Source organism: Scyliorhinus torazame, chromosome 11 (genome assembly GCF_047496885.1).
Source record: "Scyliorhinus torazame isolate Kashiwa2021f chromosome 11, sScyTor2.1, whole genome shotgun sequence".
Lineage (NCBI taxonomy): Eukaryota > Metazoa > Chordata > Chondrichthyes > Carcharhiniformes > Scyliorhinidae > Scyliorhinus > Scyliorhinus torazame.
Genome location: NC_092717.1, coordinates 223,851,711 through 223,869,014, shown reverse-complemented (window position 1 = coordinate 223,869,014; position 17,304 = coordinate 223,851,711). Strand labels below are relative to the sequence as shown.

The 17,304-nt window shown below is 48.3% G+C and overlaps 1 protein-coding gene across 1 annotated transcript in view; it reads right to left on the bottom strand.

Annotated features, from left to right (window-relative positions):
* rab31 (RAB31, member RAS oncogene family) overlaps nt 1–17,304 on the bottom strand; it is a 109,027-nt gene that overhangs the window by 39,113 nt on the left and 52,610 nt on the right. The window contains exons 5-6 of the mRNA XM_072468371.1: nt 8,936–9,042; nt 7,873–7,982 (exon numbers count right to left, since the gene is read on the bottom strand). Of these exons, the coding sequence (XP_072324472.1) occupies nt 7,873–7,982; nt 8,936–9,042 (217 nt within the window). The remainder of the gene's footprint in view (nt 1–7,872; nt 7,983–8,935; nt 9,043–17,304) is intronic.

Sequence of the window (17,304 nt, the reverse complement as noted above, 5' to 3'; positions counted from 1 at the left end):
GTTGTTGGGGTTAGGCTGGGGCCGTGGGGGGGGGGGGGGGGGGGTTGGAAGGAGAGCCGGAGGACTCCAGTTTGTGAGGGAGGGCGCTCCCAGTCTGAAAGGGCCTTCTGATGGAGATGTTTACACCCCACAAAATCAGGGGGGGAGGGGGGTACTTTTTCTCTTTCCCCTAACAATTAAGGCTGGGTGGGAAAAGGCACTTAAGCGGCATACTCTTACTGTGCTATTACCATGCTCCTCTTGGAACTAGGGAACGACAGGAGGCTCCCAGGAGAACAGTGAAAATGCTTTAAGAACATCCTCAAAGGGCATCACGGTACCGCAGTAACACTGCCTCACAACGCCGAGGTCCCAGGTTCGATCCCGGCTCTGGGTCACTGTCCGTGTGGAGTTTGCACATTCTCCCCGTGTCTGCATGGGTCGCATGGATGTACAGGGTAGGTGGATTGAATACGCTAAATTGTCCCTTAATTGGAAAAAAATGAATTGGTTACACTAAATTTATTTTTAAAAAGGAACGTCCTCAAAGCATCCTAGACAAGGTCAAACATTCCTGCTGGAATGTGGCCTTGTGGCCAACCAAATGGATAAGACTCGGATGGAAATGGCTGGCACGAGGGGACACAGCTTTAAACTGAGGGGTAATAGATATAGGACAGAGGTCAGAGGTAGGTTCTTTACGCAAAGAGTAGTGAGGCCGTGGAATGCCCTACCTGCTACAGTAGTGAACTCGCCAACATTGAGGGCATTTAAAAGTTTATTGGATAAACATATGGATGATAATGGCATAGTGTAGGTTAGATGGCTTTTGTTTCGGTGCAACATCGTGGGCCGAAGGGCCTGTACTGCGCTGTATTGTTCTATGTTCTATGACTCATTCGGGAAGGCACCAAACACAACGAGAGACTTTATTGGGAACAAAATTCTATGATAATGATAATATTCCAAACAACTTAGCTACCCAACACTTCAAGCACCACTTGTTCCACGTGTGACAGAGTCTTCAGACTGCACATTGGACTGGTCAACCATCTCAGAAACCATTGGACCAGAGTCATCCAAGATCCTGAGGGACTGCCTTAGCGGGAGGAAGAGACCCCGCCAATGCAAACCTGAAGATCTCATGTTCAAATCCTGGAGTGCCGGCATCCATGGCACCAGACCGCCACAAGAATGAGCTTCTTCGCCGTGGGAATGACAAAAATGGGGAAACAATAAGTTGACTTTTCATTTCTTTAAATAAATTTAGAGTACCCGATTATTTTTGTTATCCAATTAAGGGGCAATTTAGCGTGGCCAATTCACCTAACCTGCACATCTTTGGGTTGTGGGGGTGAAACCCACGCAAACACGGGGAGAACGTGCAAACGCCACACAGACAGTGACCCGGAGCCCGTATTGAACCCGGATCCATGAGGCAGCAGTGTTAACCACTGGCGCCACCGTGCTGCCAGTAGTTGACATTTCATAAAGAGTACTGAAACCTAAATGCAAAGTATCAAGTTTTGTAATTACAGTGTATATACTTGCAGAACCAAAATGCAAATCAAAAGCGCAGTAATCTAATAAGTAATTGTGGTAGTCACCATTGTTGTATATATCACATACGAGATGTAATACGGTAAGGCTCCTGTACTCGGGTACGGGGGTAGATCCCTGCCTGCTGGCTCCGCCCAGTAGGCGGAGTATAAATGTGTGTGCTCACCGAGCTGCAGCCATTTCGGCAGCAGCTGCAGGAGGCTACACATCTCTGCTTAATAAAGCCTCAATTACTCTCCACTCTCGTCTCGTCGCAATTGATCGTGCATCAGTAATCTTAATTATACAATAGCTCCGTGCTATTTTCGTGGAGGCTTTATTCACGGCGTCCCGGCAAAGAGTGGTAGAGGCAGAAACCCTAAACTCATTTCAAAAGTATCTGGATGTGCACCTCAAGTGCTGTATCCTGCAGAGTTAAGGGGTCTATTGCTGGAAAGTGGGATTAGGCCAGATGGCTAGTTTTTCAGCCAGTGCAGTGCATGATGGGCCAAGTGTCCTCTATCTGTGCTGTCAACCTTCTATGATTATATAATCACAGCCATGGCTGACTTTCCTCCGCACTCAAAAACTTATGTCAATCTGGAATAGGGACCCTCTTCCCTTCCCTAACCCAAAAAGATCAGAACCATTTTAGTGCCCCCTACAGCCATCTCAGTTCAGAACAGATAACTTAGTATGGGGTCGATCGTGTGTGTGTGTGTTTTTTTTTAAGGGAATTGTCAAGAATCAAGGCAACTCTTTTTCAGCAGGTGTTTGAAATAATCAGTAAATTCATTGCTTTTTTCTTCAACAACATAGGGCAGCATGGTAGCATTGTGGATAGCACAATTGCTTCACAGCTCCAGGGTCCCAGGTTCGATTCCAGCTTGGGTCACTGTCTGTGCGGAGTCTGCACATCCTCCCAGTGTGTGCGTGGGTTTCCTCCGGGTGCTTGGGTTTCCTCCCACAGCCCAAAGATGTGCAGGTTAGGTGGATTGTCCATGATAAATTGCTCTTAGTGTCCAAAATTGCCCTTAGTGTTGGGTGGGGTTACTGGGTTATGGGGATAGGGTGGAGGTGTTGACCTTGGGTAGGGTGCTCTTTTCCAAGAGCCGGTGCAGACTCGATGGGCCGAATGGCCTCCTTCTGCACTGTAATTCTATGATCTATGAGCCCGAGCAGATCTGCCCCAGAGGGCGCCTGCTGTTACATATGGTCTGTAATACATATCTCTTTCTCTACCTACATTTTCCTATGTGGCTAGATGAGAGATTTCAAGGTTGCAGTATTAACCAACTGATTTGTATTTCCTTTGCACTCGAGTGGCCATACTCAGCATGGGCAAGCTCAGTAGGCAGGTTGGTACAACCTATGACCCAGCCTCCAAGAGCACTCTCCTTCTAAAAATGTGCGACTTTTCCATTTCCTGCACCACCTGGATTACTGAGCTCAGTGAAGGTTAATCATTTTCTGACCCACCGGGAATCTGCAGTGAGAAAGTATTGCAATACCAAATTCCACAGCACAAAACAGTTACAAGTTAAAGGGAAAATTTGCTGAAGACAGTGAGACGTTTCACAGTTTGCCCAGCCGCTGTTGAAATGGCAAAGCAAGTTCTCTGTTCTGGTGTAGCTTTCTGCCAAATTCCCCACCAGCTGACTACATATAAGTGAATGTGGCTGGGAATGTAGGAGGGCACAGAGAGAGCCCTCTCCTTCAGACAGATCAGTCACAATTTACATCTCCACGGTCTCCCGAACCTGCGTACTTTGCAGTAAACCCCGTGTCCAAAGTGAGGGAAATGAATACAAGGAACAGAACTAGTTCCTATCTCTTATACCCTAGTGGCAGCATGACAAGGCAGGGAATCCCACTGCACGAAAACACCTGCCACATTGTTCCGCATCTCCCCGTCGCTCATACCAGCCACTGCTATGGTTTTCAAGATTTCTTTCCAGGGATTTGGCAATGCTCCCAGTCACCAGGCTGTTCTGTGTATCCTGCCAGCTCGCCACTTCTGACAACCACTGAATTCAGGAGCTGTCAGCCCCGTGCTGCTTTCTACCATCACTGCCCTGATCTCAAACCAGTTGTGATCTTACTTCACCAAAACAGAGCAGAGGCTCAAAAGGAAGCACAGGGGAGTTGCTGAAAGCTTACTATTGACCTGATTATCGAGTCGGGGACAGTCCTGGCTCAATACAAGTGCAAGTCCAGATCATTAATACTGAGAAGTGGCAACTGGCACACATACAGAATTAGTGAATGTTTCAAAGAAGTTCCCTTGGCTTACATCAATTCATTTAAAACCATTTTTATCAACAGTGGCCATCCTGCACTGTATTTGAAACAATATTTGTGTCTGCATTTAATTCTGTTATTAACACAGCACTAATCTAACGATAGCTCTCGTGTTCAGCATTGTTTTAATGTTGTGGCAGATGGCTGGTCGCTTCTGTACCCTTGATAAACTCTTTGTTCTGGTCCTCCCTTCACACTGGACCTCCAAAACTTTGAATAATGAATGGCCTCCACTTCCCCTGGCATGCTATTCAACCTCAAGAGCTTTTCACATTGTTCATATCACAAAGGCTGCCTGCTTCCAGCTCTGTATTACTCATCTCCAGTCAAACTTCAACCCATTTGCTTTTCAAACCCTCAACTAGAATCATGATGATGGCATCCATCCATCTCATGTAGAAGGAGGCCATTCAGTCGGTCTTCTCTGTGCTGACTCATTCCAAGAGCACTTCACCACGTCTCACTCCCCCACCTCTTCCCGGTAACTTTGCAAATTCTTTTCTCTTCAAATAATGATCTAATTCTTTGATGAAAGGAATGATTGAATCTGCTTCCACCGCACTCACAGGCAGAGCATTCCAGATCCTAACCACTACGAGAAAAAGGTTCCCCTCATGTTGCTGTTTTTTATTTTGTCAATCACCTAAAAGCCTGTAGTTCTCATCTCTTCTACCAGTGAGAACAGTCTCTCCCTATCCACTCCGCCTAGACGCCTCATCATCTTGAGCATCAATATTAAATCCCCTCACAACTCTTCTTCAAGAAGAACAGCCCCTGCTTCACACAACAACAGTAGACTTTGGTCACTTCCAGGCTTGACATTTCCCAACTTTCGTAAACTCCAGGTTAACTAAAATTCCGTTAGTCCCATTCATCCGTTGTGTCTTTGTATGCCAACATACGTTGATTCCCAGGTCACCAATGGCTCATTATTAAAATCTAACTTTTGTCTTTAAATTCCTTCATGTCCTTGTCTCTTCCTGCCTCTGTAACCTCCTCCAATTATGCAACTGACCCAAACTCTCCAATCCTCTCACTCATTTTGCCTGACCATTAAAGGATGTGCCTTCATCCCTATCCTGTTGAATTCTATCACTAAACTCACCCCTGCCACTTCAGACGCCTCTTCCTTTGGGACCCTCCTTAAGACCCTCGTTGATCAAGTCTTTGATCTCTTTTCTAATATCACTTCCTTCAGCTCGTCATCCATTCTTGTCCAATGCCACTTCTGTACCTGAAAAGGTGCTTGATAAACTGGACGCAATTTAACTGGACAGAAATAGAGTCCCGTTTGGGTACGTTTAGTGGGGTGTTTGGCGCCGAGAATGACACCACTTTGCCGCTTTTGGCCTCAGTGAGGAATGCTCCGCCAAGGCCGCATTTACATTCATTTCCTGCACTGACAAGCTCAGAAGAATATTGTGGCCCCCCCCAATATTTTGACCTCCCTCAGCCATCTCACCACAGACTCTGGACCCCCCCCACTGCACCCAATTTACCTCTTATGGGGCCTTGAGCCCCTCCCTCCCGAACCCCCGCCCTGACCCCAGCTCAAAAGGCCAAAGCCACCCCAGGCCCGATCCCTGGCACAGAAAACCTGGCACCTGAGCACCTTGGCACTGCCAGCCTGGCACCGTGGCAGTGCTTCTGCCATCCTGGCAGTGTCCGTCGGCTGGGAACTTGCCTGGGTGGCAATGCCAAAGTGCCCAGGTGGCACAGCCAAGGTGCCCAGATGCTAGCGGAAGTGCCAGGGTACCAACATGTCCAGAGCCTGACCACCCGGGGAACTCCAATGGCATTGGAGACCCTCCCAGGTATCATTACGATTGGTCCACATTTGTGTGGACTTGTACTAAACAGCACCTTGGCCAGGTCTCCCAGGTGAAGCCGCTAGTTCACGGGCCCCATGGTGCAGACATATTTAAATGAGCCTAATGTATTTCTGGATCTTGCCCAGCAAGGAAGCCCTTACATCAGTCATTCCGCAATTGCAGAATTGTTACAGTGCATAAGAAAGCCATTCAGCCCATCGTGTCTATAACAGCTCTCCGAATGAGCCTTATGACTTAGTGCCATTCTCATGCCTTTTCCCCGTACCCCTGCACATAATCATCTAATGCCCTCTTGAATGCTTTGATTGAACCTGCCTCCACCACACTTCCAGGCAGTGCATTCCAGACCCAAACCATTCGCTGTGTGAAAAGGTTTTTTTCTAACATTACATTTACTTTTTTTGCAAATCATTTTAAAACTGTGCCTTCGGGTTTCTCCCTATCCCCCCTGTCCAGCCCCCTCAGAATTGTGAACACCCCTGCCCAATCTCCTCTTAGCCTCCAATGTCTCTTCACAACTGATGCTTCTCATGCCTGGAACTAACTTGTAAACCTCTTCTGCACTCTCTCCGATGTGTTCACATCCTTCCTAGAACTGTACACAGTATTCAGCTGAGGTCTAACTAGTGCCCTGTGTAAGTTCAGCATAATCTCCTTGCTTTTGTACTCGTGTCCCTATTAATAAAGCCCAGAATACTATCTGCTTTATTAACTGATCTCTCCACCTGTCCTGCCTCCTTCAAAGACTTATGCACACATACACCCAGGTCCCTCTGCTCTTGCATAGATTTTAGAGTTATATCTTTTATTTTGCAAGTCCATGGACACCACATCAACACCATTACCCTCATCAACCCTCTCAGTTACCTCTTCAAAAAGCTCCCAACTTAGTGAAACATGACTTTCCCTTAAGAAATCAGTGCTGGCTCTTCCTAATTAGCAGGCGTTTTTTCATGTGACTATTAATTCTATCCCGAATAATTGTTTTAGACACTTCCCCACCACCAAAGTTAAACTGACTGGTCTATAATTACTGGGCGTATCGTATAACGTTTTTTGAACAAGAGCATAACATTTTCAATTCTCCAGTCCTCTGGCACCTCCCCTGAGTCGAGGGAAGGCTGGAAGATGATGGCCAGTGCCCCTGCAATTCCAACTCTCACTTCCTTCACTAACCATGATCAATAAATCTGTTACTTGCAAATAAACCAGTGCCACCTCTGCAGAAAAGCAAATTACTGCAGATGCTGGAATCTGAAACCTAAAAAGAGAAAATGCTGGAAAGTCTCAGCAGGTCTGGCAGCATCTGTAGGGAGAGAAAAGAGCTAACGTTTCGAGTCCAGATGAGCTTTTACATTAGAACATAGAACATACAGTGCAGAAGGGAGGCCATTCGGCCCCATCGAGTCTGCACCGACCCACTTAAGCCCTCACTTCCACCCTATCCCCCGTAACCCATAACCCCATCTAACCTTTTTTGGGTCACGAAGGGCAATTTATCATGGTCAATCCACCTAACCTGCATGTCTTTGGACTGTGAGAGGAAACCGGAGCACCCGGAGGGAAACCCACGCACACACGGGGAGAACGTGCAGACTCCGCACAGACAGTGACCCAAGCCAGGAATCGAACCTGGGACCCTGGCACTGAAGCCACAGTGCTATCCACTTGCGCTACGTGCTGACAAAGGGGTGAAACGTTAGCTCTTTTCTCTCCCTACAGATGCTGCCAGACCTGCTGAGATTTTCCAGCGTTTTCTCTTTTGGCCACCCTCGGCATAGATTGGAGATATAAAATATACAACCTCAGGAATTCCAGAATTTCATCCACCTTATCTGTGAGATGGCACCTCTCAAATTGTCTCTATTTTACAATTGTTCTCGATTGCTACGAGTAACTTGCCTAAATTCCTCTTTCTAAACCGCAAAGATGTTATTGTATGAGCTCCCGACAACCCCTCTGCGTTTGGAAGTTAGAAATCAAATTCATTCCTTCCACGGACCTCAAAACTCTTTAACTCCTTCAATTTTCCCATTCTTCCACATTCCTGAAACTTTTAGAACTCCAGGTTGGCATCATCTGATTACTATTATGATTCACCTTGTATATATTATTTTAAAAAGAGGCAGTGTCCCCTCGGATTCTCAACAGTTTAATATACAAAGCTTGGTGCTCGGGCAGCTTCCCGGTGATCAATTTTCGAGGGTGCAACATTACTTACTGATTCTCTCAAAGAGCTCTCCAACGTTAGTGGCATTTTTTGCACTTGTTTCAACAAAGATCGCATTGATGAACTTAACATATTCCTGGGCATCCTTCACTGTAACCTCTCTGGAACAGCAAACAAAGGTTGATTAACCAAAGCCGAGTCAATCAGGGATAGAGAGATTATAGAAAACATCTTCAGCTTTTAAGGTTTGTGTCTGTATAAGTGGTTCATCCATTTAGCAGTGGGGCATCAGTAAAATTGGAATCTTTTCTAATGAGCTGTTATTCATTCACATGTCCTTGGGCGGGATTCTCTCCCCCCCCCCCCCCCCCCCCCCCCCGGCTTTTTAAAACAAATTGTGAGCAATAAATGATGTTGCATCTACCTTATATCAAACGGTAAAACTTTTTAAAAAATTTGAATCACCCATTCTTTTTTCCCAATTAAGGGGTAATTTAGCGTGGCCAATCCACCTACCCTGCACATCTTCGGGATGAGGCGGTGCGACCCACGCAGCCACGGGAGAATATGCAAACTCCATACGGACACTGACCCGATTAAATGATAAAATTTAACAACGTAAGCTGTTTATGAGCCAAACTCATCAGATCAATAATCAATGAAATTGATTGAACTTTGTGCGAAAACAATGAAGATACTGTGCAGTGCAACACAGTAGTTAGGACGTTAGGCACAGTGGGTGGCACAGTGATTAGCACTGTTGTCTCACAGCGCAGGGGAGCCGGATTAATTCTGACCTCGGGTGACGGTCTGTGTGGAGTTTGTACTTCCTCCCCGTGTGTGCATGGGTTTCCTCCCACAGTCCAAAGATGTGCAGGTTAGGTGGATTGGACCATGCTAAATTTTCTCTTCGTGTTCCCCTTAGTGACCCTCTTTTGGAGGGTCGGTGTAGACTCGAATGGCCTCCTTCTGCACAGTCGGGATTCTATGAGCACGGTTTTGAGGGAAGTGGCAATAACCTTTAATATAGATACAATCCTGAATTGCTGAAAGGGCAGAGACGACCTGCTGCTTCTACACAAACCAAGATAGATTATGTTGTGTAAATACCAACCTCATATCAGAAAGGTCACATTTGTTGCCAGCAATTGCGACCACAATATTTTCAGGCCCATGCTCTTTCAATTCCTTTACCCATTTCTTCAAAGTGTAGAAGGATTCCTGAGGGCAAACCACAGTAAACATGATCACAGCACAAAATAAAACAGCCATTATTTTCTCACAGTTCAAAAGTTTAGCCTTCATGGTAAATCTGTTAAGACAAGTGCCTATTTAGTTATTTTATTTCCTCTTTCAGTTTTCATTTACCCTGCGTTATCGCATCGTGAGGCAGTGCTGTTGATAGTTCCAGCGTTGAATGCTCACTGTGCAACCTTTCATCCTCCAGATCACTGTAAACAACATATTTTTTTCTTTAAATCCTGGAACTTGTATAAGTGGTGTGTTTCCAAAACTCCTTCAGTCAGCTTATTGTCGGTGATCCTCCACAATTGCTGAACATTTGGTTTTCGTGCAGCAGAGTGAATCACCTCTTTAGTTCCCAACATTTCCTCCCTGTTGAAACCTCCCAACATAGCCGCCTCAGATCTGGAGCCGACACATTCCCAAACAGCGACAGGCAGCCCTTTCATGTCCTGCTGGCCCTGGGACTGGAAGAGATCTGATGATATGTTTTGAGTGCCTGGGGCCGTGCTTCGGGATCATCTCAACCACAGGAATGTCGCATGCGAACACTTCGGCAAAAAATGTTTTCTTTGACCTGTGGAAAGTGCAGCCAGCAATGGAAACTGAAAAGATTGCTGTCAAGACGCTTTGGTTCAGCTTGTTCCTGCAAATACTATCACGGGACGCTGACTAATAGTTCTTCATCAGACATGTCTGAGAATTATCTGGGGACTGGTTTGTTTTCAAAGTCAGGTTTTGCTGCTAGTCTAATGGAACCAACCTTTGACTGTGTTCAAGAAACACATTTCAAAACACTCGTTCGAAACCCTCCGTTTCAAGAATGTCTTTCAACCCTAACCCTCTCCCTTTTCACCTCCTGCTCAATGCCCATTTTGTTAGTGGTATCGTACTTTATGACATATCACAGAAGCCAGCTTTCCTGCAACACTGATACAGCACAGAAGGAGGCCATTCAGCCCATAGTGATTTACTCAGCTTTCCGAATGAACCTCGCCTCTCTTTTCAGGAGACTTATAGCCATTTAAGTTAGGGCATAGGAAGATAGTAAGAATAGGCCATTTAGCCCCTCGAGCCTGTCCTGCCATTTAATTAGATCATGGATGATCTGTGACCTAACCTGTCTTTAGCCCAGATTCTGTCATCTAGAATCACTACAGTGCGGGATACACCCAAGACCCACGAGGCATCGGAATTGGAACTCTGCCCAAAAGGGGTGGGACCAAACAATGCTCACTGAAGTAGGTCTTAAACCTACCGAAGACCGACCTACCCAGGATCTACCGGCCTCCTTCGAGCTACCAGCATCCCCAGGGAGATTGCAGCCAGACACCTATCAGTCTGATCCACGAGGACCCGAGGGGAGGTCTCTTGGAGGCCCCTGGGTGGTCAGGGATAGTGCAGGGTGGCCCCCTGGCCCTCCCCCTGGAACGTGGGCACCTTGACACTACCCAGATGGCACTTTAGCACTGCCCAGTGGCAGTGCCAAGATGGCAGGAACACTGCCTGGGTGCCAGGGTGGCACTGTCAAGGGTCAGGGCCCGAGGGGGGCCATGTTGATAAAAGGAGGATGGAGGGATGGGTTTGAAAGGTGGAGTTGTGTAGGGCAGGTAAGTAGGGTCCCTCTTGGAGGGGTCTTGGGGGCCTGAAGAGGGGGGCCCCCAGGAACCGCATAGATGTACTCACTTGGTGGGGAGTGTAGTGCCCATATGTGTTGGGGTGACATTGCCCGTGTATGGATCATGCAAGGACAACAAATTTAAAAACAAAAAAATGCTGTAAATGCCCAGCAGGTCTGGTCGCATCTGGGGAGAGAGAAACATTTATAGTCAAGGGCTCTGAAGCAGTGTCCAAACACTGATTCGGTGGCCATTTTGTGAGCAGTTGCAGTCAGTCCAGAAACATGACCCCCGACCTTCCGGTTGCTTACTCCATCATATTGTTCTGATGCTTCTATTTCTGTCCTCAGCTTGCTGCAGGGAAGCCCAGCACAAACGTGAGGAACAGCACCTCACATCCAGTTTGGCACTTCATAGCCTTCTGGACACAGTTCAGACCGTGAACTCGGTCCTCCATTTTGATTCTTTTGTTTTTTTGCCCCCTGCCAGTCTGTATCTTGTTTTTGCTTCCAGAGCTTTACTCTGCCACAAACGCTTACTCTGGACCAATGGTTCGTTACTTTACTCCTCCCATTAACACTCGCTTTGCCATTTATTTCATGACATCTTTGTGATTTAATCTCTCCTGCCCTCTAACCTATCCTTAACCTTCCCTTTTTGGATCGGCCAGAATCGATACAAGACCCGACCCAGTTCAGTTCCTGGATCGAACTGGCAAACCTCTGTGGGCTGTATGCCTCAAACTCTCTGCCGAACTGTGCACTTAGTAACTTGAGTATTCCGGGAGCCTTGGGATTACTCATTACATCTTGGTAGGCACATCTGCAATTCATGAAAATCTTGTGTCTCTTGCACTCCATTAGGCGTCCCGGAGACAGCAGATAGCCTGAAATATGGTACAAGTAGCCACTAACCAATCAATGCAAATGGATGAATATTGACTGCTGGATGCTGGAAATTTTCCAGTGCAGGTTTGTAACGTTACACGAGAATCATATCCCAGTCATTTGTATTTACTAATGACTTGCGGCCTGGAATCCGATCATTTCAAGAAGGTCACGTATGATTTTCCAAATTTTCTTTGCTGTGAATTGATTTGGCATGATCAATGGCTCTAAAGTTACCCATGGAAACATCCAACCAGCGTCTGGACGACCAGAGGCTCCGAATATCCTGCCACTGATCGATAACATTTAAAAATAGGAAAATACTGTTAAAGTTCTTCACTCTGTTGACACTATTTAAATATAAAAGTTACAACATTTGCCTCATCAACCTGCACAGCAACAGTACGGAGACTGGCAGAATCGGGGCAAATGGAACTCAACCGTGAAAAGTGGGAGGTGGTGTACTTTGGGAGGACTAACAAGGAAAGGGAATAGACAATGAACGGTCGGACGCGGGGATGTACAGAGGACCAGAGGCACCTTGGGGTGCATGTCCATAGATCCCAGAAGGCAGCCGGACAGGTAGATAAAGTGGTTCAGAAGGCATATGGGATTCTTGCCTTTATTAGCAGAGAATACAAGAGCATGGAGGCTATGATCGAGCTGTATAAAATGCTGGTTAGGCCACAGCTGGGAACTGTTCTGGTCACGACACTATAGGCAGGATGGGCGGCATGGTAGCACAGTGGTCAGCACTGTTGCTTCACAGTGCCAGGGTCCCCCGGTTCAATTCCAGCTTGGGTCACTGTGCGGAGTCGGCACGTTCTCCCCGTGTCTGCGTGGATTTCCTCCGGGTGCTCCGGTTTCCTCCCACAAAGTCCCAGAAGACGTGCTCGTTACGTGAACTGGACATTCTGAATTCTCCCTCGGTGTACCCGAACAGGTGCCGGAGTGTGGCGACTGGGGGATTTTCACAGGAACTTCACTGCAGTGTTAATGTAAGCCTACTTGTGACAATAATAAAGATTATCATTATTATGTGATTGCACTGGAAAGGGTGCAGAGGAGATTCACCAGGATGTTGCCTGGGATGGAGCGTTTCAGCTATGAAGAAGACTGGGGTTCCTTTCCTTAGAGCAGAGAAGGCTAAGGGGAGACCTGATTGAGATGTATAAGATTACGAGGGACAAAGATAAGAGGAGTCAATAACCAGGGGGCATAGGTGTAAGGCACGAAGCAGGAGATTTAGTGGGGATTTGAAGAAAAACCTTTCACCCAGAGGGGGCCAAGAATCTGGAACTCACTGTCTGAAAGGGGGGTAGAGGCAAGAGCATTTAAGAAACATTTAGAGGAGCAATTGAAAAGCCACAGCACACAGTCTACGGACCAAGTGTTGGAAAATGGGATCAGAATAGATAGGTGTTTGATTGGCTGGTGCAGACATAATGGGCTGTAAAACTCTATGACATGATTTAAGCTATGTTTCAGGTACACTCTCTTGTTGTGGGATTAATGGCTGCTCTACCACAGTGTTGGTGAGACAGGTGCATCGGGCGATGGTAGTATCATGACAATGTCACGGACTAGTGATCTAGAAGCTCAGCCAAGTGCACTGGGGACACGGGTTCAAATCCCACCATGGCAGATAGAGAAATTTAAATTCAATTTTGGATTTAAAAATAAATTTAGAAATTGAAAGCTCGTCTCAATAATGGTGACCACGGCAACCATGTCCTGACCTGGTCTACATGTGACCCCAGACCCACAGCAATGTGGTTGACTCTTAACAACACTCAAGGACAATTTGGGATGGTCACCAAACGCTGTCCTGGCCAGGGGTACCCACATCCATGCACAAATAGAAAGGCAGAGGGCTGGATTCTCCGTCCCGGAGTCTAAGTGCTGACGGTTCCACATCAGAAAAATTAGCGCCACACCCGCAACGATTCCGCTACTGGTGAGGGGAGAGCACCAGCGCCATGTGGAACACCCGAAAAACGGTGAGGGAAATCGCCGGGACGGTGATGGATGGGGCTGACAAGCTGCAGCCGCACGTACACTATACACCCCCCCCCCCCACCACACACACACACACCGATTGCGGCCGAAAAGACGGTTATGCTGGACCGCGTCCCCGTCCACCCCGACCCCACAGCCCACTTCCTGGCCACCCCCCAGCCCTGGCAGAAGACCCCCGGCCAGTAGCACGGCTGTCGACGTAGTATGCCGGTGTCGGACACTGTCCGTACTCCCCCTCTCTCTTTCTCCACCGCCACCACACCAGGTTCATGACTTGTTGTGTGCACACGTGGTCACGGCCGTCGGGAACTCGGCCCATTGGAGGCGGAGCATCACGAGTGGGACCGCTAATGAGATGCAAACGCGGTTGCATCTACGCGCAGCGTGCGCCGCAATTACGCCGTTTTCAAGGGGGCGGAGCACGGAGATTCGGCGCCGGGATCTATTCCCCACCTGACTGCCGCTCCCGATTTCAGTGCCGGCCAACGGAGAATCCAGCCCAGGGTTCGGTATTTCAATGTCAGGTTTAAGTCTTTCAAAACTTAAACACCAATTTTCCTGATTGCCATCCCCATTTTCATTTCATGGGATGTGGCCGTTGTAATATCCCACACAGGGAATACTGGGTGGGAATTATAATCTTCCCCGTGCTCCTAATAAAATGCATTTTACAAAAAAACTTCCCTGTGCTCCTTGAGGGGCATGTGACAGATTACAGGGCCTCCTTCACGAGTCAAGAGTTTGCCGCTTTTGTGAAAAACAACAGATTTGCCATGTCCGCAATGCCGTAAACCATCCGGCATCGGATGGCTTGGCAGAGGGCCATGAAGACAGTTAAACCGGGGGCTCAAGAAACAGGTATCCGATTCGATGGACACCAGGCTGGCAAGACGTTTTATTCTCAGAATATAGGACCACGCCGCACACATTAATCAGGGTGGCCCCCGCTGAGACGTTAATGGATCACAGGCTTCGTACATGACAAGAGTTTGAATATCCCGGATATCAGCGCGGTCCCTGCGGAGTATCAGTTGGCCCTCTGTGTAAAGGGATGGTCAGTGAGGCACGGACCAGGTCAGGATCCCAGTATGTATATACCGGGCAGTGTGGACAGGAACCCAGTAGGGATATACCGGGCAGTGTGGACAGGAACCCAGTAGGGATATACCGGGCAGTGTGGACAGGAACCCAGTAGGGATATACCGGGCAGTGTGGACAGGAATCCAGTAGGTATATACCGGGCAGTGTGGACAGGAATCCAGTAGGTATATACCGGGCAGTGTGGACAGGAACCCAGTAGGGATATACCGGGCAGTGTGGACAGGAACCCAGTAGGGACATACCGGGCAGTGTGGACAGGAACCCAGTAGGGACATACCGGGCAGTGTGGACAGGAACCCAGTAGGGACATACCGGGCAGTGTGGACAGGAACCCAGTAGGGATATACCGGGCAGTGTGGACAGGAACCCAGTAGGGATATACCGGGCAGTGTGGACAGGAACCCAGTAGGGACATACCGGGCAGTGTGGACAGGAACCCAGTAGGGACATACCGGGCAGTGTGGACAGGAACCCAGTAGGGACATACCGGGCAGTGTGGACAGGAACCCAGTAGGGACATACCGGGCAGTGTGGACAGGAACCCAGTAGGGATATACCGGGCAGTGTGGACAGGAACCCAGTAGGGATATACCGGGCAGTGTGGACAGGAACCCAGTAGGGACATACCGGGCAGTGTGGACAGGAACCCAGTAGGGACATACCGGGCAGTGTGGACAGGAACCCAGTAGGGATATACCGGGCAGTGTGGACAGGAACCCAGTAGGGATAAATCGGGCAGTGTGGACAGGAACCCAGTAGGGACATACCTGGCAGTGTGGACAGGAACCCAGTCGGGATATACCGGGCAGTGTGGACAGGAACCCAGTAGGGATATACCGGGCAGTGTGGACAGGAACGCAGTAGGGATGTACCGGGCAGTGTGGACAGGAACCCAGTAGGGATATACCGGGCAGTGTGGACAGGAACCCAGTAGGGATATACCGGGCAGTGTGGACAGGAACCCAGTAGGGATATACCGGACAGTGTGGACAGGAACCCAGTAGGAATAGACCGGGCAGTGTGGACAGGAACCCAGTAGGGATATACCGGGCAGTGTGGACAGGAACCCAGTCGGGATATACCGGGCAGTGTGGACAGGAACCCAGTAGGGATATACCGGGCAGTGTGGACAGGAACCCAGTCGGGACATACCGGGCAGTATGGACAGGAACCCAGTAGGGATATACCGGGCAGTGTGGACAGGAACCCAGTAGGGATATACCGGGCAGTATGGACAGGAACCCAGTAGGGATATACCGGGCAGTGTGGACAGGAACCCAGTAGGGATATACCGGGCAGTGTGGACAGGAACCCAGTAGGTATATACCGGGCAGTGTGGACAGGAACCCAGTAGGGATATACCGGGCAGTGTGGACAGGAACCCAGTAGGGATGTACTGGGCAGTGTGGACAGGAACCCAGTAGGGACATACCGGGCAGTGTGGACAGGAACCCAGTCGGGATATACCGGGCAGTGTGGACAGGTACCCAGTAGGGACATACCGGGCAGTGTGGACAGGAACCCAGTAGGGATATACCGGGCAGTGTATATATCGTAATGTAAATAAAACTAAGTTTCTTTACTTTACCCAGTGTGGACTCCCCATGTCCTTATTAAAGGCATCATAGAATTTACAGAGCAGAAGGAGGCCATTCGGCCCATCGAGTCTGCACCGGCTCTTTGAAAGAGCACCCTACCCAATCCCACACCTCCACCCTATCCCCATAACCCAGTAACCCCACCCAACACTAAGGGCAATTTATCATGGCCAATCCACCTAACCTGCACATCTTTGGACAGTGGGAGGAAACCGGAGCACCCGGAGGAAACCCACGCACACACGGGGAGGATGTGCAGACTCCGCACAGACAGTCACCCAAGCCGGGAATCGAACCTGGGACCCTGGAGCTATGAAGCAATTGTGCTAACCACCATGCTACTGTGCTGCATCACTGGCAGTAAGCCAGCATTTACTGCCCTTGCTTATTCATTCCCCCAAAATATATTTTAATGACATTTATGAAAGTAAGTTACAAATCATTTTGACTTCGAAATTACAGAAAGAGCAATAAAATTCAATTTGTCTCCACACATCACGATCTACATTGCAGAGTCTGAATACAATTGTAATATTGTTGCTATTTAAAACATATATTCCCATGTCAGACAAACAGTCAGTCAGCAAAAAACTGAAGATTACAGAAAATACATTTCAGCTTTCTTCCATACGGAACTCGAGGATGCCTCAATAGTTTCAACACGCGTGATATTTACAATGCCAAGCTTACAGCCCGAGGGGCTCTCCATAGTTTCCCGTCCCCCGGTGTCCTGCTGCTGAAAAAGACCTTTTCCCCATTGCACATCTGGAGGCAGCTGCCCCAAGCTGTCCTCTGTCCTTCAGCAGATAGTCTTGAACTTTGAATATGCCAGTCTGGAGGACAAATCTTTGCTCTAAAAAACCAGCTGGTTTCGGGCAGATCAAAGAGCACCTTTCACTGAGTGGATGGTCCTTGAGCTGCGGTTGATGTTTATCTCAGTATGCGTCCCAGAGCTGCTTGGGATGAACCTAAACAAAAACCACGACATCTATCTCCACACCTTCTTTGCCCAGGTAG